The sequence below is a fragment of the Sphaerodactylus townsendi genome, linkage group LG14 (genome assembly GCF_021028975.2).
Source record: "Sphaerodactylus townsendi isolate TG3544 linkage group LG14, MPM_Stown_v2.3, whole genome shotgun sequence".
Taxonomy (NCBI): Eukaryota; Metazoa; Chordata; class Lepidosauria; order Squamata; family Sphaerodactylidae; genus Sphaerodactylus; species Sphaerodactylus townsendi.
This window is the reverse complement of record NC_059438.1, coordinates 7,871,819-7,894,368: the sequence shown is the minus strand read 5'-3', so window position 1 is coordinate 7,894,368 and position 22,550 is coordinate 7,871,819. Positions and strand designations below refer to the sequence as shown.

The window sequence follows — 22,550 nt, the reverse complement described above, 5'->3', positions numbered from 1 at the left end:
AGCCACGCCCCCATCATGCTCTGCCCAGCCCCATTGGCACTATGCCACAATTTGAATCCCACCACCATGGGAACCTGTTACTAAAATTTTTGAATCCCACCACTGCCCCAAAGACACAATATTAAGGTACCCTCCCACTTGAAGAAGCACATCCCAGCTGAAATGGCATCGCAGCAAGGGAGGGGGGCAGTGGCTGGAGTGAGGTGAATATGGGATGGCTCCACAGAATGAAATCCCCAAATGCTTGATCAGGAGGAATGATAGACAGGAGGGCTACAGACTCTGGAATCCCAACTCCATGGCAATCTTCTTGCTACATCTGACAGAGTCCTCCTCGGAGGTCTCCTATCCAAGTACCAACTCTGGTTAGTCTCTAAGATCTGATGAGGTCAGGCAATATTCTGCTGCCTTCCCTACAATTCCAGGCTAAAAACATTATTAAACACCCAAGCAGGAGCTTCACTTACATTAAGGAACGTAGCGCTTTCATATCTGGAAGAAGCTCTGCCACCTTCAGAACTCCTGAGTCTCCCAAAGAATTATTTGACAAACTAAGATGTTAAAAGAAAGAAATTATTATTATTGCTATTTAAATTCTGGTGTTTAAACATAGACTCCCTACATGAAAATGAATTAATGAATCAATCAAATGATGCATTGCTTTCATCTTCCAGCTCCCCCCCTCCCAACAAGCTTTTTACAGCTAATTCTGATGAAGGGGTGGATAGTATGTGGAACTCCTGAACTAGATCATAAAGCGAGCCCAGCAACGTACAAATCCCACCAAGGGGTAACATTCTCCTATTACATCATTTTAGCTTTACTAATTCCTACCCCATGGCTCACAACAAACAAACTCAATGTCCTATTCACATGAAATTGCAAAATTCTGAACCTTCACAATTCCAGATCCAGCTCATTCCCACATGTTTCAAGTAGCAAGTAAACAGGGTTCACACCAGTGATATTCACCCAGCAGCTCAGGAGCCACATGTGATTCTTTTGACATACTGCCTTTGACACTTCTGAGCACTGTTCCCCAATAGACCGCCCACCCCAAGTTCCAGGAAAGCTAGCAAGCCTATAGCCCTGTAGGGTCTGTGTTTGGCAAACAGCGCCCACTTTGAAACAGCTGCCGCTGTTTCAAACGGAATGGAGGATGGAGGACGCATCAACACACACACATACAGAGCATGTTAGATTTAATTTGAAGAAAAGGAAAGAAACAAGGAAACTTACTCCAGCTCACTTAAACTGCTGCACCTTCTCAGAGCCAAGCACAGGTTCTTCAAATCTTCACCCTGAAAACTGTTGCCCGTCAAGCTAAGGCAAAAAGAAATCCCTGAGGTGTAATACCGAATAAGCTCTTTTGCAGTTCTAGTAGGCATTTTCAATCCAAATCTATTTTAAATCTCTTTCCTATCCCTAATTTAGGCACTTGCCAAATATTTCCCCATTCCCAAGTTTCTTCGTGATTGCAACATTCTCAATGAAACGTGCATGCAAAATTATTTTCCTTCATTCTTGGAACACACACCTTTGATAGTTATGTTTGACAATTACAATGCCATTTAATGTATTAGATTAATATCCTGCCTTTCTATTGGCATGATCAGGGCCAATGACAAAACTACACAAATGTACTGATGGTGATAGAAAATGCCATCGAGTCCCAGCCAACTTATGGTGACCCTGTAGGGTTTCCAAGGCAAGTGATGAACAGAGGTGATTTGCCATTCCTTGCTTCTGCGTAACAACCCTGGGATTCCTTGGTGATCTTCCATCCAAGTACTAACTAGGCCTGACCCTGCTTAGCTTTCAAGATCTGGCAAGATCAGGCATTAAATTACACTGGGATTATACACATTAATCTCAAACCTTGCTAAATAGCCACCAACATAATGATAGCATGGAGAACAAGAAACCTGGTTCACACTGCCACAATCCTTAGTTTAAGATCTTTGGTGCCTTACATGCCTTTAAAAGACAACAAGCTATTTTCTAAAAAGCCTCAATGGTCTCTCAGCAAACATGATTGATGTCAATGTACCGTATTTCTCTTGGTGTTGCTAACATCTGACCTTCATCAGTGCTTAAACAGTCACTCCTGTAGCCATGACAAATAAAAAGAACATTGCTCATTTGTGAAGATCAAAATGCAAATACAGTTTTTTTTCCTGAATGAAGAGTATTTGTCATTCTTTGCAGATGCTATGAATCATGAATGTTTCTTTTCATGGTAAATAAAATATATTTGCCATGAAAAGAAACACTCATGATTCATGAATGCAGGTGAGTTGCAAAATAGTTTTTTTTTAAATCTCTTTCACATCTCCTCAGTGATTTGACATGACAGGGGCACATTGTCACAGAATGAGGGGAAGAAAAATGTGTTTTAATCAACTTCTGTACCTGGAACAAGAGGTAACGGTGACCGCTTTGTTAGTCAGCGTCAAGATTGCAGTTTTCTGATAAAGGCTACAGAAAAGACACAAGGATTTGTATAACATTACACTTGGTTTGATTGCAAAACTAGCATAGACACAACATACACATTTCCAACCATTGGCTGCTATTGAAGGATCATTTTCATCCCTACTTCCATACAGAAGTTCAGTAAGGGAGAGGGTTGCCAGTAGGCTTGGTGATTCTGTCAACCCAAATCACAGAAAAACTTGAAAAAAGTTGTATTGGCTTTTTTTCTTTTATGAATAAAAACCCTCAGATGTATTTGAAAAGCAGAAAACACCTGGGACTAAACTTTTGGGGGCTTTTTAAATCTCCACCTGGGCTTGGGAGGGGAGGGAGAATGGAAGCCTAATGTTTGGGAGCCAGCAAAGAGAGGGACTCTCCATGTGGAACTGAGTATGCAGGATTGGTTCCCCACCCTGCTTTCCAAGTCCTGAGGGGCACAGAAAGCAGGGGGTGGAGAGACAGCTTCATCCTGTATGCAGAGCTTAAGGTAAAGTGGGGTGGGGTGGGGGAGAATCTGGCTGAGCCACATGCAGGATTGGTCCCCAACTCTGCTTTCCAGGTCCTAGGAAAAGGTGTGGGGGGGGGAGGGGGGGAGGGGGGGAGAATGGAAAAATTTGGGGTCAGTTTTTTTTTACTTGAATATTTTCAGTAATAGTCCAGGTTAAAAACAACCTCAAATCCTAAATTTAGCCGTATTTTGTAATGGTGCTCAAGCCCAATTGCTAGTTCCAGGTTGGGAAATACCGGGGGATTTGAATTTTGTATGTTTTAACGAGGTCTCATCCCCATTTGTTAGCCGCCCTGAGACGACGGTATAGGGTGGGGTATAAATGGATGGAATTGAATTGAATTGATTTTGTAGGTGGAGCCTGAGAAGGGTGAGGTTTGGGGAGGGTGAGGTTTGGGGAGGGACTTCAGTGTATAATGCCATTGAATCCACCTTCCAAAGTGCCAATTTTTAAACGGTGAACTTATTTCTGTCACTTGAAGATCACGTGTAATCCCAGGGGATTTCCAGCCAAACCTAGTGGGGCCCATTCACACAATCTCTCTAAATTTAAGTTTTGAAAGCAGGCTTGATTCAGTCAGAGGTTCTCCACAGCAGTTTATAAACAGAGGTCATTAGCATCAATCTGCAGAGGCTGGATGTAGTGAAGGGACAGGGTCAGTGAACTTGATCCTGATTTTGCCTCTTCTACATATAACCTCAGCCCTGATTGAACATCCTGAACGATCTCACGCATAGTCCAATGTAGTAGAAATTACTCTGTTTGCCCCCAGTACTGTCCATCTCAACAATCAATTAGTCATCTGGCAAAGTAACTTGCATTGCAGAGATAATATTTACATCTTTGTAACACCAGCACAGGACTTGTTCATGTAGCAAGGCTAGCTAAGAATTACTGTTGCCAAATTTAGATATTGTTGAGGGACTCTAAGGACACATCTATACCCTAGAATTAAACTTCCACCGGAAAAGTCCTAGGAACTGTAGGCATTTGAAGAAGGATCTCTGACAGTAAAACTTCCAGCACCTTCAATACATAACATTTCTTGGGATTTTTTGGGAGGAAATTAAACTGATGTAAAACCAATATAGGTTTTTGGGCATGCCCACTCTACATCTTCTGCTGATATGCAACAGATAAGCTAGGAGGAGTGCTCTGGAAATGAATGAAATGAGGAAAACTGTGGCCCTCTGCTGAATGTAGCACCTTTAACTTAACACTCCTTTTATATTCCAGGATACATCATTACCAGGTGGGAAAAATACAAGGGTGTGTAAGAGAGGAGGATTGTTTCTTGCCTGAATGTCAGCTTACCTGGCTTCAAGCTTCTTGATATTTGGACACATTCTCATTGCTTGTAGGAGACAGAAAATGCTCTCCAGAGACAACTGATTGTTATTTAAGCTGCAGGGGAACCAAGTCAGACATTAAAAAAAATTACAGTCATAAAAGCACAAGTAACAGAGAACATTAAATTGGTGGGAGTCTTATTAGCATGAAGAAAACAGACATAGCTCAGAGGTAAAACTCTGGCTTTGCATGGAGAAGGCTCCAGTCCATTGAATCTCAAGTTGCAGGTAATGGGAAAGAGGTCTCTTCATCTGAGACCGTGTAGGTATTTCTGGAGTAGGAAGACCAATCATGTGCATGAGTGTAAAGTAGCTTCCTTATTTATTTAATTATTACTTATTTTATTTATTATTTTATCCTGCCTTTCCTTCAAGTAACTCTAGGGGTCTACCTGACTCTCCACTCCTCTATTTACTCTACCCAACAGCCTTGTGAGGTAGGCTAAGCTTTGAGAGAATGGCCTATTATGCATGCAGGGCTTACCCTGCAGCTCTTTTCTTTGCAGTGGGTTTTTCTCATGGTTTTCAGGGGATTCTCCCACTGTGAAGCTTCCCCAGCCGAGCCACCTGCCATTTCCCTTACCTGTTGCTTGCCTTGCTGCCTGCTGTTTTTTTCTCTTTAAAAAAAGGAACACACTTTTGGCCGCTCTGTTAGCTGAGTGTGGGAAGAACTGTTTAGGTGGGTGGGGAAAGTGGGAGGGGTGAGCAAAGCCACAACAGGCTGAACACACACAACAGAAAGTTGCTTTTCCAGCAAAGAAAATGGAAAAATTGCTCTTAAAAAGACTTTGGAAGCTGTGGGGCTTCTCTGATCTCCCTTGCAGTAAGTTCTGGAATAGGGAAAATGAGTGCACAACCAAGAATCTGCTCCAAAGGGAATTTACACTCACCATGGAGCAAACTACAAGTGCATAATAGGCCAATGATTGGCTAAAGCTCATCTAAAAAGTTTATTGGTAGAGTGGAAGAGCCATAATTGAATTTGTTCTTATACCTCAAAGGATAGTTTTCTCATTCTGCAGCTGCATTTATCCTTGCAAAAAAAAATTCAAACAAATAAAAGGCATGCTCCCAAACAAATCCAGTTAGCGTACAAACCAAAATACTGAATTTAGATTTAAAAAACAGAGAAAGCTTTCAGAGAAAACAGCTTTGGGTAAATGTTGCTGTTTTGCAAAATTAATTTTAAGCACAGATGGCAGAACTGAGAATTATTATCATCATAACTTTCATTCAATGTCAGGCTTCCTCACTGGGGCTCAAGGTGGTTTACAAGTACAATTTTTTTAAAAAGTTCCAGTCAACGATCCGTAAACAGATTGCAAATTAAGACATCACACAATTACAAAATTACAAGAAATCATAACATTTGAATCTGAAAAGAATTAGCAATTGCAAATTGTTTGCATTTATAAAGAGTCCTAGCAAGGCAAAAATAATGCAGAGAATGGTGATGCAAAAAATCTCAAAATATGAATAATTAGGGAAAGTCTTACTTCAGGGTGCCAGAGATGGACATTTTGGACAGCATCTTCACAAGCTTTCTGCATCCTTCATCTCCAAGATTGTTATCTGACAAACTGATATGTTTTACAAATTAGTAACATGATTGATCCAAATTTCTACTCTCTGCTACCAGGGCAGCCTCATGCACAGCCCTTGGCGGTTGGACATGGTGCTGCTGTGGTGCTACCCCACCACCTCCAAGAAGGCAGGGAGCAAAAAATGCAACCCCCATCATCACATAAGAACATAAGAACAAGCCAGCTGGATCAGCCAGAGTCCATCTAGCCAAGCTCTCTGCTACTCGCAGTGGCCCACCAGGTGCCATTGGGAGTTCACATGCAGGATGTGAATGCAATGGCCTTCTGCGGCTGTTGCTCCCGAGCACCTGGACTGTTAAGGCATTTGCAATCTCAGATCAAGGAGGATCAAGATTGGTAGCCATAAATAGACTTCTCCTCCATAAATCTGTCCAGGCCCCTTTTAAAGCTATCCAGGTTAGTGGCCATCACCACCTCCTGTGGCAGCATATTCCAAACACCAATCACACGTTGCGTGAGGAAGTGTTTCCCTTTATTAGTCCTAATTCTTCCCCCCAGCATTTTCAATGAATGTCCCCTGGTTCTAGTATTGTGAGAAAGAGAGAAAAACTTCTCTCTGTCAACATTTTCTACCCCATGCATAATTTTACAGACTTCAATCATATCCCCCCTCAGATGTCTCCTCTCCAAACTAAAGACCACCAGAAAGTCCTCCATAGGGGTTACAGGATTTATGCCACCCAAAGGGTTGCTTAAGTCTAAGGGTCTGGGCATCGCGCTCCAGGCCCTAAACCCCAAATGCCACCAGGAACGCCTCAGCTTGGCGTCCCCCATGCTTTCATCTCATTGGAGCACCAGTTCAGCCCTATCACAGCCCAGACGTTCAGGTTTTGTGGCCGTGGGCCTGAGGGACAGGCAGCCGGCGGAATGTCTGCCTCCTCCATTGGGGTAAATGTCGTGAGGAGGGCAAACAAGCTGGCGCAAGGCCATGCCACTCCCTCAAGCCCTTTCAGCCCTCCACCCCGGATGGGGCCTGTTGTTGGTTAAACAAGGCAGAGATGCTCACTCAATTTCAGACAGGTGGGAACATTTTCTGAGAATGCTGGCAATCGGTTCTGCATGTTGTGGATACAGTTGGCAATCTTGAAGTCTACAGACAATGTACATCAAGCAAGAAGTTAAAGATCCAAATTACTACAAGTTAGGAAGAGAGGATTTGACCAACAAAAAGAAAATTCACAAAAAGGAATATAGTTCATTCCACAAATGGCAACACGTGTCAAAATCCATAGTAAGTGTCAAGGGCCAACCCCTGGAGAGTGATGAGTCCTCAAGGGATGAGCAGAGACCAGTAAGCCCAGACCAGGTTGGGAACCAGCAAAGGCTGGGCTTGGAGCAGCCAGAGCCCCTGCAGGCTCTTCAGGGTGAGCAATGGGCAGGTCAGGATTCAGAACCAGAAGTGTCTCCAAAAGCAGGCCAACCCTCCAACAACCATATAAACCTTTGAGCAAAACAAAGATCAGAATAAGCAAACAAAAATATATCATTTTAGGCTATTTCAGAATATAGCAGCTAGTTAACGCAAAACTAAATGAATGTTTACCGTAATCTTAAATTCTGGGCCTGAGGAACAGTTTCCTCCTCTTTTATTCCCAAGCATTGTGACCTGAAATCAACAGCATAGGCATTTTATAGTCTTGACATTCCACTATGTCACTTAATGATGACAATAATGCTGTGTGTGGCAAATAATTTGCAATTTCCACATACGCTATAGCTAGAAGATTTGTGAAGATTTGCACCAACCCCTCTTTACCCTTGTTCCTCCTCTTCTTCAGCTTTAGCCTTCCACCCATATTGCTTTCTCAGAACCCTTCAGTTCACAACAACCCTGCATACTAACCATCTTCCCACACATATTCCATTGCTCCTTCCCTCCCCGTTGCCAACAGCATCGGATCTTCAGACCCTGAGTGAGTTTTTCCCAGAGTTCCCTCTTTTCTCCTAGTCTCGATCCTTTTTCTAATTTTCTGTGTCTGATTCTTCCTTCAATCTAACTTCTTCAGGATTTCCTGCCTCCTGCCCAGTAGCTCCCATCCTTACAGCCTGTATCAAATTGTAATCCAAATCTAATGAAGAATTCTTCAGAATGTTATCGGAATGAGGTGATAGAATCCTGAGGTGATAAACTGGACTGGACCACTTATAAATTACGAATAGAAGCTTTTTTAAAAGCATTCCCCTATGTAAAAAGGCTGAGGCCAGTAATGCTGAAGGAATTGGACTGAGTTAGAACCTCTTCCACAATGCTTTGCTTTACTTGCGGGAAACCTTTTATATATATATGAACAAACAAAAACCTTTCTTAAATAAGAACGCTCACACACAACCTGCATGTGTAGTGCTGCCCAGTCTGACACCTCACTCTTCAACATGTGTATACCTGACCTTAAATAAACACATAAAGACATATATTACTCACCTGCCACTTGTTATGGGTCGACCCGTAAACGTAACTGTTAAAGTGTTCTCCCTGCAAGTAAGCAGCAAATGGACTGAATCACAAATGCAAATAGTGAGAAAACTAATGCTTGCATCTTCAAACATAGTCTGTAAATATTTTAAAGAAATAAACAAAACCTAAAGCAGTTCAAAATATTCTCAGGTTGCAGAATTTTGATTATTTTCCAAAATGTAGAGTAAAGACCAGCAATAGTGGATATAATATTGTTATTGGGATCAAGTGTTCAATCTGGCCAACTTCTGCTTATAAAATTCCAAATAGCCACACAGGAAACCAATTGTTAGATTTTATGGTGACACGTTGCAAAGGGGGGCAGGCCCCCAGCCTTTAATAGTAATGCAGAACACATAATTTGGGCCAGTTTGTCAGGCAACAATGAAAAAAGCGGAATCTGCTGAAATTCCCACCTGAACTATTACAGTTACAGAAGGTCTCCTTTCTGTGTTAACCCTCTTTTAATTCCAAAAAAGACATTTTTTCAACCAAAGCCCTTTGCAACCTGTGACCCACATATCTGAATGACCGCCTGCTTCCATGTGTCCCTGTGTGCCAATTAGTACACTTCAGGCAGCCATCTATTAGCTATCCCATAATTTAGGGTGGCTCGTCTGGCATCAGCCAGAACATGAGCCTTTTCCATTGCAGCTCTGGCTCTGTAGAACTGGCTCCCTGAAAAAGTGAGGGGGGGTCTCCCTCCTTGGAGATCTTCAGGAGACGCTGCAAGGCCTATTTGTTTCCATAGTGGGTTTTTTGGGGGGGGGGGGGATTGAATGGCAGGTGTCTTTTAAGAGAAGAGGGAAGAAGAGATTTGAGGTTTGTTATATCATTCTGATTTTAACTTGAAGTGTTTTTTCAACAATTATTGTAAGTTGCCTTGAACCATTGATTGATTGATTGACTGATTATATTTAAATACCACCCTCCCCCGGAGGGCTCAGGGCGGTGAACAGGGCGGTGAACACCATGAGAAAAGGCGGGGTATGAACGTTTTTCTAAATAGAAGAAGAAGAAGAGTTTGGATTTATAGCCCCTCTTTCTCTCCTGTAGGAGACTCAAAGGGCCTTACAATCTCCTTTCCCTTCCCCCCTCACAACAAACACCCTGTGAGGTAGGTGGGGCTGAGAGAGCTCTGAAAAGCTGTGACTAGCCCAAGGTCACCCAGCTGGTGTGTGTGGGAGTGCACAGGCTAATCTGAAGCAGCAGTGGCGTAGGTTAAGAGCTCGTGTATCTAATCTGGAGGAACCGGGTTTGATTCCCAGCTCTGCCGCCTGAGCTGTGGAGGCTTATCTGGGGAATTCAGATTAGCCTGTACACTCCCACACACGCCAGCTGGGTGACCTTGGGCTAGTCACAGCTTCTCGGAGCTCTCTCAGCCCCACCTACCTCACAGGGTGTTTGTTGTGAGTGGGGAAGGGCAAGGAGATTGTAAGCCCCTTTGAGTCTCCTACAGGAGAGAAAGGGGGGATATAAATCCAAACTCTTCTTCTTCTTCTGAATTCCCCAGATAAGCCTCCACAGCTCAAGCGGCAGAGCGGGGAATCAATTCCGGTTCCTCCAGATTAGAATGCACCTGCTCTTAACCACTACACCACTGCTGCTCCTATTGTTTGTAAATAAACTATAACTGATAAAAGGAAACAGTGAACAAACAAGCAGCAATTTTATTACATAAAAATTAAACCATAATTTACAAAAAGCAATCTCTTAAAAGAAAAAGGCCTCAATACATTTTTATGTGATTCTTGATACTTAAGTACCTGATATGCAGCACCGTAACATTGGGAGAAACTACAGCGGCTCTGCAGAAAATTAGGACAGTGTTCGCCGAAATTTCGTTGTGGCTTAAACTGGTTGATACAACAAGCAAACAGTTACAATCTGCGGCAAGTCATGTCAAAAGATAGTTTCCTGTCCTTTTATATACACATGAAAAAGAATGCACATACCTATGCTTACTTTTTATGGCTACACAGATAAAAATCCAAAAGATTTTACTGCCTTCCCACTATTAATTTAATCAAGCATTTCCCAGAAATAAAGATTCCACAATATATATATATATTTTTGCAGACTAATGAGAGTGACTTCTAACTGTGCTGATACCACACAGGCAACCTGAAAAATGTGTAAACCTGTAAAAGAAAAAAGGTTTTCATGTTCCTGATTGCAGCCACTTCTTTTATTTGCAAGAAAAGTTTGAACTGCCTAGGCTTCTGAATACTAAACTGTGATTCAATCCATTACATTTCTAAACAAACATTCTACTCCCCCATCCTTCTTCATAAATTATGTGGTCATTCCACCATATTTTCATGAATAGACAGGCATGTCTCTTGATGTATGTCATATATGCATGCAATAAAATGCTTTTTAAAAAGTGCTGGGGCCAATTTTGATCAGGGTTGATGGTCCCCTATCTACAACAGGGCCCCTTGGCACAATGTTAGCCTGAGTCAACAAAAAGTTATGATTTCTCTCGGCTCCTGTTTTCAGGGCCAAACTAGATAGATAATACAGCAGTCACAAACCAACACCATTTTAGAGAAGAATTCGGCCATTTAAAAATGTCATGCCATCTTGTTTCCCATCCCCCAAGCCTTTTCAAGTGCCAAAACAGCCATGGGGGAAAGCGGGGGAAAGCCCTGTCTGGGACCAGCATATCTGTGCGACTGTCTCTCCTGGTACCAGTATGTCCCGTGGAGAGCTTTATGCTTCACCAATAACAAATTGCTGGTAGTCTCTTGCCCAAAAAGTGTCCATTAATCCTCAACTAGAGTCAATGCCTTTTTGGCCCTGGCTCCAGCCTGGTGGAATGCTTTGTCAAGCCAGATTAGGGCCCTGCGGGATTTATCTCAATTCTGCCAGGGCAGCAATAGGGGCCATTCAGACTCACGGCTGCTATAATGTGTAGTTTGGCTCTCAGCTAGGCCCCAACCAGTATCTTTAGATGGCCACTGCAGTGCTTTGCATCATTAAGAAACACATACTACTTACTCTATTTTCTTTAGCTTTTCCACTGTGGAAAATATTTCTATAATCTTGGCCATTTCTGGTTCCTTCATCCTGTTGTCCTGCAAGCTAGAATTGAGTGACTGATTAATTTTCTCCCAAAGTTTTCATTGAATTAAGTGGGGTTCCCACCCACATGCACAGGCAACTTTTCCACCCCACCGTTTTCCCGAATTAGTTTATTAATTACTTTATGTCTTCAAGTTGATGGCAGTTTGCAAAGGCTCTTAGAAGATCTTCAAGACCAGAGACCGTGATATTTCCACCTGCCAATCTGAAAATTCAAAATGGCATTATGAAGTCAAAGAGCAGACTTAAAACTGAGCATGCCCAATTGGAATACTCTATTCCCAGCCAATATTGGTTGTTTCTGGTACTCCTATTTCAAACCCAAAGAGAATACACCACATATAATCCTCTTGGTATGTGCAACTGCAATTTTTTGTGAAAAGGTCAATGGTCATATTTTGCCACTTCTGGTTCATATAAATGTGCTACAAGTGGTCTTGCTTGCTGTGGAGAGAATGAAAAGTGAAAGAGGAGCTTGAAGACATATTTCTGTACAAGAAATCTTGCTGCAACAGACATTTGCACCCACCATGCAGCAAACAAGTTGTGCATAATCAGCCTCAAACTTTCCCACAGCTAACATAGCTTTTAATTAATTTTATAAAAAGAGCCCTAGGAAACAACCAACTTTACACTAGAAATCAGTTTGCACATAGACAGCTTCTTGAGGGGGGTGGGGTGTTACATATGAGTGGCTCTATGCCTATTAAAGGTTAATAAATAAATAAATAAAAACATATGAGTGGCACTTATATAGTCCCTACATTTTCTGTTAAAATCTGTGGTACAATAAGCAGGTGCTATGCTTTGAATTCAAAATGGCACCCATTCCAAAACATCACACATGGCACTGGAGCAATCCTTACTGGAAAACTGTCAGAGCTTTGATCTTTGGTAGGCTTTTGGACAGGACAGCAGCAAATTCGTCTCCATACTTCCTGCTCTGAAAACTGCGAATAAAAGTTAAACAATTAAGACAGTTTTTTTAAAAAAAGACCTTATCCTCAAAACTACTTAGCCTAACAGTATAATTCTATCTAGAGTTACACCTTTCTCAGTTGACTGATATTAATGCTGCACTACACTTTAATGTGGCTGCTCTAATGCGGCTGTGGCTTTTTTTTTTTTTTTTTTTTTTTTATGTTCAAAGAGCTGAGCAAGGAACTCAAAGAAAGGATCCTGGACAGTTCTAGAACCTTCTCCTTCTCTTCTTCAGTAATTGGAACAGCAAGCAGGATCTTGCTCACTTTCCTAAGGACCCCTGGATTGTAACAAGTTCCACACTGGCAGTGCCATCAGTGGGCACACTGGGAGAGCATGGTGTAATGCAACTTTGCAACCATTCTTAAAGAGTTTTGCTTGCCACATGGGAGCTGCTTATCTAACAGAAGCTCCCAAGATCACTAGATTCAAGAATGTGGGCAGACACAAATTGTGTGGATCTTTAACACTAAAGGGTACCTAGGGCACAGTCAAATTTACTCAGAGTTCTCCCCAAATGTTTTGACAAGTACTTCCCTCAATCAACAGTTTTACCAGTCAGTACCTGAAATAATTGCACGTGTCTTCATTTACATCGCCACCTCTGGCACTGATTCTGGCATTGACTCTCTCTACCTCAACTGACTTCATTTACTTTCAAGGCTGCCATCACACAGCCAAATTTATTAGCTACCTAGCAACGTGACAACTCAGTCATGGTGTGATCCTTGCTTTGATGAGATCACCAATGAGATTGATCCCAGAAAGCACTGCTCTCACATTCCATCAATGTCATCACGTAGCCAAATCTGAATGGCTGCAAGACATTGCGATGCCCCTGATTTGCTGGCATCAACCATATGACTAATTCAAGAAAAAGCAGCAGTATCCAGAAGGGGAGAAACAGGGCAAAGGCCAGTACCACATGAAGAAGATAGACATTGAGGAGAGTCAGAAATATTTTAATATTAACAGTACCAAAAGATTTTTCTGAACATTTCCAATGTACACATTCTGAAATCACTTCAAGAAGAGAGTGTTCATCACATCCTACACCTTAATCATGTAGGAGGACAATAATATATGGAACAATATGGGAACAATGATGGGACAGTGGCCACCACACTGGATATATACCGTGTCCGAAGCACTGTGTCTAGCAAGTGTCCAAAGGAACGGAATTACTACCATTATTGAAGGATAGTCAGAGGAAGTAAAAAATGACTCTGTTGGATCAGGAAGATGCAATCTCAAAAGAACCTACTACACTTTGGTTACAGAGTGCAAAGTTCCTAAATCCAAAATGTGCTTATTTAATAAATAGTGTGTATTGGTCCATTCATGCTAGTTTAAGTCTTAATGATGTAACCCTTGTAGCTTTCATGCTAGTGTGGATTCTTGCACATACCATTGTTGTTTCGATGTTACATGTACTTGTGTCACTATTGCTTGGGATGTGGATTTTTGCACTGTAGCATCTATGTGCCTTTATGTAGGATTGTTATTACATATACAGTTTATTAAATAAGCATATTGGATTCAGTAACTGTACACATTGTAGTCGAGGTGCAGTAGGTTTGTTTCAAATGTGTCTTGCTGCTTCCACTACACCAATTTGTTCTTTGTTTATTTAGTCAGTGCCGGATCGAACAGTGCTAATAATAACCCCAAGCTCATAAACAGGTCTTTACGATGGTTTATGAAGGTATGAGATGGCACCTTTTCCCCTCATAGTTCTAGCTGATACAAGAGCACCACACTGTGGACCCATTCCCCTCCCACCAGCATTTTTTAAAGTGACTTTACAAGCTGAGGGGCCACATCCCCTAAAAGTAGGAACTGGGGTTGCACCATATCTACTTGGACCATTAGGAATAATGTATTCTCTGTTTCTTACCTCAGGCTCTTTATATTTTCACAACTGGCTAAGACATCCAAATACTCAAGTTCCATTGGACATCCGACAAAACCTAAGCTCACCAAATTAGGGCTGCTGCTGATAACAAAAGCCAGACTTGTCATGTCCAGTGGCATCAGCCTGAAATTTCTGAACTGATAGTTGAAGTTTAACAGTGTCCCAACATGCTGTGCTAAGTCAAGATCTTGTGTCTCATATACACAGTGGCACAGCTCAACCACCTTAGGTCCAGTCAGACTGACTGTTGCCAGTTTCCTCAGCATCTGTGTGATTATGGCTTGCCGCCTCTGTACCCAACTTTCATTTTGCCTGGCTAAGGAGCTGAGAAATGGCCGACATCCTTGGGATGAAAGGCCTGACAGGAAGATGTGGCAGCTCTCGGTGAAGGTCACCTTAGCTTCCTTCTTCAAAATCCACTTCCTCAAGAAGAACTTCTCCCTCAGGCAGTTGTCATCTACAGTTTTGCTTGTCAACAAAAAAAGGGCTGCAAAGAACTCTTGAAAACTGAAGTGGACAAAAGTGTATCCAACTTGCAAACTATCATTGCTTGCCTTTACCTCAAAGGCCAAAATCAACCCACATAAAGAAGCAAAGTCCCTCACATGCTGTGGGATTTCACCAGCGTAAAACAGCATTCTCTTCTCTTCCAGGCCCTTGAAGGCTAGCTCACACAGACCTGAAAGAGTCGCTTGATGTGGACTCAAATCAATGTCCTCACTTGCCGCACTCAGTTTCTGTAACTTGCATACGAAGATGAGCACCATTTTGATGTAAAACTGGGTCATGGTTTGAGGCAGCTGGACACTTCCTACATCTTGAAGGAGCAAATATTCCAGACAGATACAGACAACGTTGCATAAGGCAGGGATGTAACACATACTTAGAAGCTTGCCGTCGCTTTTCAGGCAAGTGATGGCTCGGTCCTTCAGAGCACTGCTTTGGAAAAAAGAGCTGGCATACTCCTCAACCTTCTCATGGTCAAACCCCCAGATTTCTGCTAGGAGTGTGATAGTTCTCAGCAATGTGTTAGGAAGCATCTTCGGCCTGGTTGTAACAAGCACGGTGCAGCCAGGTAACAGATTTCCATGGCAAAGACTGGCAAAGAGTTCCGAGACAGAGAGAGAAATGAGAGAATCAGGGCCCAGTAAGTTTGGAGAGGACGGCAGGTTGATGTCCCCCATAAACTCATCCAGCCCATCAAAGATCATCAGGGCATGCTGGGCGTCTTCTAGGAGGTGCTCAAATACTGCATCTGAACCGTCTTCTGGATGAAGGAAGAAGTCAAATAAGAGTTCTTGCAAAGAAAGCCTTCTGCTGATCAGATTCAGCTGCCTAAACTCGAAGAGAAATATCAGTTTGTACTGCTGCAGGGTTCCCTCAGCCCACTGCTGGCAGATTTTGTTCACAAGTCTCGTTTTCCCCATGCCCGGTTTGCCCAACAAGAGGATAACCTTGGTGGCACCAGAGGGCACACTTTCAAAAAGATCAGACAGTCTCATGGTGGCGTCACTGTGCTCATCTACGTCATGAACGGTGATAACCTCTTCCTTGGCTTTACGCTTTATTTTCCAAGCTTTGCTCTGCCGAATAACCAGGTTGACGAAAGTTTGGTTAAAAGCCGATTGCCGAATTTCACTTTCTGCTGCCTCTGCTGATCTATTTGCTCCATATCTTTGCTGCATTGCTGAGATGATACATTGCTGGTACCTTTCAGCAGAATCTGAACGAAGGTGGGGGAGAGAAAGAATAAGAATCACTGTACTCGACATACTTCAATCAAGATGAAATCGTCTAGTTTACCGTGTGCTTCTTAAAAGCGGTCATAGGAACTGGCAACCTTCTGAGGAGTTATACCCGACGAATGCCAGAGATTAGATATCTCATCGGTACCCCAGTCCTACCCCCATATTTGACCTCAATGTTTCACTTTAAATCTTTTATAATATACTAGCAGTAAAGCCCGCTGTGGTAAACAATACAGCAGGCTCTAGACAGCTGTTGTGGATGGGCGCAGCAGCTAGGTTCCCTTCTATTTATTTTGGAGGACATGTCTTTGAAGCTTAACAGACTCGAAATGAGAATCCATGGCAATTTCCATATCAAGTCTGTGAAACTTTGAAGACACATCCTCTTAAAAATAAAAAAGGGAACAATTCTGTGCGCTGGACTGAGTGCACACAGTCCAGCACTCGGGGTCAGGCTCCTGGTGGGAGATTGCTTAGGCCACTGCCGGGCCAGGTGGGAGGGCGACTTGCCACCATTGTTCTGCCAGGCCATGCTGGTTCTTTGGTGGGGAAATATGGAGGGCATCCGGGGGAATGGTGAGCAGTCCAGCATGGAAAATTGAACACTCCCCCCCCCCGTCCCAGCCTGAAAGGGATGGGACAGGACAGGTAGTGGGGAGGAAAGCAGACCTGATCCTTCATGCTAAGCTAAGCAGCCCAGCATGGAAGACACCACCCCTCCTGTCCCAGCCTGAAAGGGATGGAAGGTATGGTATGGAAGATCATCCCCCACCTTTTCCTGGAATGGAAGATTGCCCCCCATCTCTCCAGACCTGATTCTTCATGCTGGGCTGAGCAGTCCAGCATAGTAGAACAGCCCCTTCCCTCCTGTCCCAGCCCCTTTTGTTGAGGTATGAGCAGCTGGGGAGAGCGGGCCAGATCCTGCATGAAAAACCCATTGTAGCCAATCACCGCACAGGACTCACTTTCAGCCAGGCATCACAGATAGCTTAACTGTGAATTCTGCACGCTGTCTGTATGGAAGTGTGTCATCGATTCACTCCACCCCTTAGCGAATTATGTCTTAGGATGTTTGCCCCCTTCTACAATAATTTGATGCAGAGAGGGACAGAGGTCTTGTGTCTGTATAGAAGATGGGATAAGTTTCTTTATCACTGCATGATAAAGCCCAATCAGCATGGGACACAGCAGGCAGCTCAGAATTCCTGGACCTCCTTTGTAAACTAATGCAGAAGTTCAAGATCTATGTCTTGAATGCACTCCTCTATGAGAATACTCATAGAAACTTCATTTACACCCCTGAGTATCTTGTAGACCTGTATTGGGGGCAGGGAGATGGAGTTAAAGGAATGACATGCCTAGCCGTTGTTGTTTGGACTGCTTGCCGTTACTGGTGGTGGAAAGAATGCTCCCTGGGCGACGTCGTTCAAGTCCTGTAGAGTGAATAAGCAGGACAGCAGTTAATACAGGATGTTCATTTAGAAGATGCACTGAAGTCACAGACTGCCAGAAAGTGCTGCCCCACAGCCTGTGTCACTTTCGGGGTTGTTTCCACACTTCAACCTCCATTTGGTGCTAAGGCTGACTAACATGAGGATTACCCCTGAAACCCTTAATCTTAGATTTCAGCAGAATCTGTAAGGACACAGAAGAACCATTCAGGGCACAATTGTTGCGAAATAAAATGACACTAAAATGTCTTCTCCCGATCACAAGTTGAAAGAGTTCCTTGGTGCCCTCTGCTTCAGATTGGCTTCTACACATGTGAAAACCCAAGTATTTCCCCATCCCTGCCTTATAAACCTCTTGTGGGGTTGAGGCTTAGCAACACTGATTCCTTCAACTTATCCTCAGAACATCTGCCTTCTAGATCCTTCTTCAGAACTCTGTGCCCAGAATTCAACCCAGTTTCTGAGAGTATGGTTATATCTGCTTGAAGAAGAAGAGCTGGTTTTTAAACCCCACTTTCATGTACTGTAAAGAGTTTACAGGCAGATTACAATTACCTTCCCTTCCCCCCACAATGGGCTCCTTGTGAGCTGGTGGACTTAGAAAGTTCTGAGAGAACTGTGACTAGCCTAAGGTCACCCAGCAGGCTTCACATGGAGGATGGGGAATCGAATCTGGTTCTCTGGATTAGAGTCCACTGCTCTTAACCACTACACTACACTAGCTCTCTTGGTAGTTGGTTGGCTCCATGACAGGGAAACTATTAGGAAAGCACCAGCAAACAATATATTTCTTCATCTGTTCTGGGCATACCCTTCAACTGTAACAGGAATGGGAAATGCTGCAGAGAAATTACGAAGAAATAATGTCTCTGAGGAAGGAAGGTATCAAACATGCACTAACATCTCCTCTAGGAAGGCTACCAAGAACTTTAGAGGAAAGAAAACAGGCCATTAATCCTTTGCAGATGTGTGGACTGAAGAAGGGAGGGAAGGTGGCATGGTATAGCCCAGTGGTGGTGAACCTTTGGCACTCCAGATGTTATGGACTACAATTCCCATCAGCCCCTGCCAGCATGGCCAATTGGCCATGCTGGCAGGGGGCCTGATCTTGTCTGAAGCTAAGCAGGGTCAGCACCTGGATGGGAGGCCATCAAGGAAGTCTCTGCAGAGGAAGACCATGGCAAACTACCTCTGCTTCTCACTTGCCTTGAAAGCCCCTTGCTTGGGTTGTCATAGGTTAGTTGCAACTTGATGGTTCTTACATAGGTGTGTAATGGGTTGGGAACATAGCATATCAGCAGAGTAGGCGTAAGTGTTTTCCCTGGTGCCTTTTCCCCCAACTGAAATGCTCTGGACAGTTGCAGAGTCTTCTCTGGTTTGACCCTCTGTCTTGAATGTCATTATAATGAATATAATAACACTGCAATATATCCTAAGAGATTTAGTAAGAACTAGTGGACCTGGCCACGCTTCGCTGTGGCTTACGGGGGGGGGGGGGGTTAGGAACAGAAGGGAGGAGGAAAGAGAGAGGCATACCGGCTGTCCCCTGCGTCTTGGCGTGGGACGACCCGACTTCTTCTCCCTGTGTGTCCTCAACGGCTTGGAGCAAGGCAGGGAAGGGAGGAGGAAGGGGAGTGGCGTACCAGCTGCTCCAAGCGGCTTGGGTTGACACGGTCCTCCTTCCTGTCTCAGTAATTGTCCATGGCTGTTTCATGGCATGCTGGGTGGTGAGTTTGGCACGGAAGGGAGGAGAAAGGGGAGAGGCTGACTGGCAGTTTCCATGGCGCTTTGCTGGGAGTGCTCCTCAGCAGGGGGCCTTGGCCAGTGGGAGCACACACGGCAAAGTGAAGGTGGGCAAGGCACAGCCCCCTGCAATACGATGGCCCCTCATTGGTCCGGCCCTGCGATACGGCAGCCCCTCATAGGTCCATGGTGGCTTTTCTGAAATGTGGGTTTTACCGGGCTCAGGACTGACCTCGGAGCCCGGTGAAGCCGCCAAAACATGGCCACCAGGGGAACGGACGTCGTGGCCAAATGTGGTGGCAATCCGTACAGGCGTTTCGGTGTTAGGGCATCAGTAACAAATACACGGTTAGCTTTTTATATATAGAGATTACTAAACATTATATGTGTGAAACACCTGAAAGTATGCCTTATAAACATGAAATGGGAATAATAATATGTGCCAGACTGCAAAAGCCCAAAGAATCTCAACACTCTGTTCTCATGTTTACATCTGAAAGCAGGATGGGAATGTTTTCCACTCACTGTATTTAAAATTAAATACATTTTACATGAGTACATTACATTTACATGAACAGCACTGAAGTGCCGTGAAGTCCATTATGTGATTATTGCTTGACCTGGAACTAATTCAGTCTGCAGCATGGGGTGCTGCTTGCATGAATGCAACGGCTTCCTTGATGGGAATCCTAAATTAGAAGAGAAATTAGCTGGGTGGACTTGACGTTACCTCGCACTGTGGTTGATTTAACCCTGCATATGAAAAGTCACCTACTCCAAAGGATAAATTTCATTTCACAGAATAACACTCACTTGCGGATGTTGATGGGAATTGGGTGACTGTTTCTTCAAAAACTTCTTGCACTGGTGTTACATGACCTAGAAGGATTAATAAGTAGAAGTAGACAAGCCTTTATTGGCATTCCAAGTTACAATAAAACAATTGTCCATAAAAGACAGATAAATACATCGAACATTCAAAGTCTTATCAATAGTGTAGTCTAAATGAACTCATCAAAGGTGCCATTCCTATGTACTTCTTTACAGACCAGACTGAAGACTTATCAACAGAACCTAAGTATCATAATAACATACAGTATTAAAATTTTACTATAAAACACAGAGTTTGTTGGGGAGGATTAATAAGTATGTCAATCTTTATCTCTTTAAATTTGTACATTGGCCAATTCTGCACAGGCAAGGCAGGTTCATGTAACCCATTTCAGTTGCCTGTGCAGCCGTTTTCACAGTGGGTGCAGGGGCGGGCCTGGATCCTGGGATCCTGGTGGCAGGAGGCGACACAGTTTGCACAGGAAACGCTGTGCTTCTGTGCAAACTGCACAGCTGAGAATCTCCTCTACCCAAGAACCGCCCCCCCCCCCCGAGAATGCACCACCTTGAGAATCCCCCTCACCAGTACACCAGAATCCACTCTAATGATGGCCACCTGTGGAACCAACCACAATGGTGGATGGAAGGGGGTGGGAAATGAACACTTCCTGCTTGCTGAATTTCATCTGGGCAAGCAGGAAACATTTAAAGCCCAGGTTAAATTTAACCTGGGTTCAGGCAAATAAAACAGATTTGTGCCTTTCAAGAGTTGGCAAAGTTCTAAAAGCTACCAATTCTGTAACTGGTGGGGCCCAACAGCAGCTGCATAAGAAAGTGGATATCACTTGGTGCTCCTTGTTCTTACCTTCTCCTGAAGCACTCATGAACACGATCTCAAGTTCCATGGGCAGGTTGCATTCCATGCAAACGCTTTGCATAAAGCACTTGAAGACAGACGAATTGACACCAGCGCTTCTCAGAAACATGTCCAGGACTAAGGTGATTTTCTCTCTGCAGTCAGCAATCCCTTCAACTTGGTTCAAGTCCACCTGTGGGAGAAGCTGCTTGGCTTTCTGCAGGACCCACTCAGGAGTATGACTGAGGAAATCCACCAACTGTGGCCAAGCACTGTGGACCGCCTTCTGGAGTGATTCATCATCCATTTGGGTTGGGGGTTGGAAAGGATGTACAGGACTAGAGAAGAGGCTCAGTCGCTGAAAGGACGACAGAATGAAATAATATCTGTCCACTTGCTCCATTCATAGTGAAGGCAAACACAAAGTCTCAGAACAATTGTTCCATCAAATTCTCAGATCTGAGATTGAGAAATGTGGCATGCATTTGTGCTCAGCTACATAATGTTATCCTTGAACAACACCCCTGCCCCCAACTGTCTTCAGCTGCTGATTCATTTAGACTTCTGAGGGTAAGTCGGAGCTGTGGATTTGCAACCCCCTAGAAAGAGAAAGGGGGAAAAGGGAAGAAAAGTATAAACAATGGTGGAAAAGACCTGACCAGGCCAGAAGAACTTTGCAAACATAAAATGAGCATTTTACTATCAGATGGAAAGAGCTTTGACTCACAAAAACTATACCCAAATCTTGCTGGTTTTAAACATGCTACTGGTCTTGAATCTAGTTCATGTTTCATTCAGGTGAAAGTGAGCATTCAAAACCCTCCTGAAACTGGCACAGGAGGAAGTAGGGAAGGTAGAGCTCTCTCTCCATTCATTCCTTGCCTCTGCCAATCTTTCCTGAGTTGCTAATTGTCTCTATTTCTCATCCTACCAAACCCAATCCCTGGACATATTAGTCACTGAAAGACAGAATGGTGTGAATCAAGGAATGCATGGGAAAAGCGGCCAGATTCCTAAAATACCCTCCCCTCCAGAAATTTGAGCATGGCTTCTCAATGCAACTATTTTTCACACACTGGAGTAATATGTAGCCAAGCTCTGCCAATCCATGGTGGGTTTCAAGAGACGTGGCTCCAATCTCTACGCATCAGGGCAGCACTCTCATTTATCCAATGAAAGTGTGAACTCACCACCGCTCCCACCTCCCGTGTAGATAATTTCTACCATTCGATGAGTGATTCATGCAAACGTCTGATCACAAAGGTCATGTTTCTTCCTCAGTGACACCAACTTTCTTCCTCAATGCAAAGAATCTCATTTACAGTGAGATAATCTTGGGAGGGAATGGATTTGGTCTTCTAGGGGAAACAGGAACAAATACATCATGGCAAACCAATGGACCAAACAGAAATCTAAGAACAGGCACAGGAAGAGTAGCTGACTCGGGAACTCTTCATCTGCGTGTGCTGCACTCCCAAGAGAAGCAACTGACCTTTGAAAATAATGGGCTCTATATATGTATTTACTCAGCTTGCAATGCTCACCT

General features: G+C 43.6%; 1 protein-coding gene across 1 annotated transcript; it reads right to left on the bottom strand.

Annotated features, from left to right (window-relative positions):
* Window positions 1–1,235: 1,235 nt before the first annotated feature.
* Window positions 1,236–21,407, bottom strand: LOC125443751 (protein NLRC5-like). The gene is made up of 15 exons (XM_048516051.1): window positions 20,952–21,407; window positions 18,751–18,791; window positions 17,482–17,513; window positions 14,358–16,098; window positions 12,346–12,429; window positions 11,601–11,684; window positions 11,396–11,479; window positions 10,159–10,248; window positions 8,360–8,410; window positions 7,481–7,543; window positions 6,944–7,027; window positions 5,830–5,913; window positions 4,299–4,388; window positions 2,413–2,478; window positions 1,236–1,323 (listed from the first exon to the last, which is right to left on the bottom strand). Exons 1-15 carry the CDS (start codon window positions 21,405–21,407, stop codon window positions 1,236–1,238), a joined length of 3,138 nt encoding a protein of 1,045 aa, XP_048372008.1.
* Window positions 21,408–22,550: the final 1,143 nt, after the last annotated feature.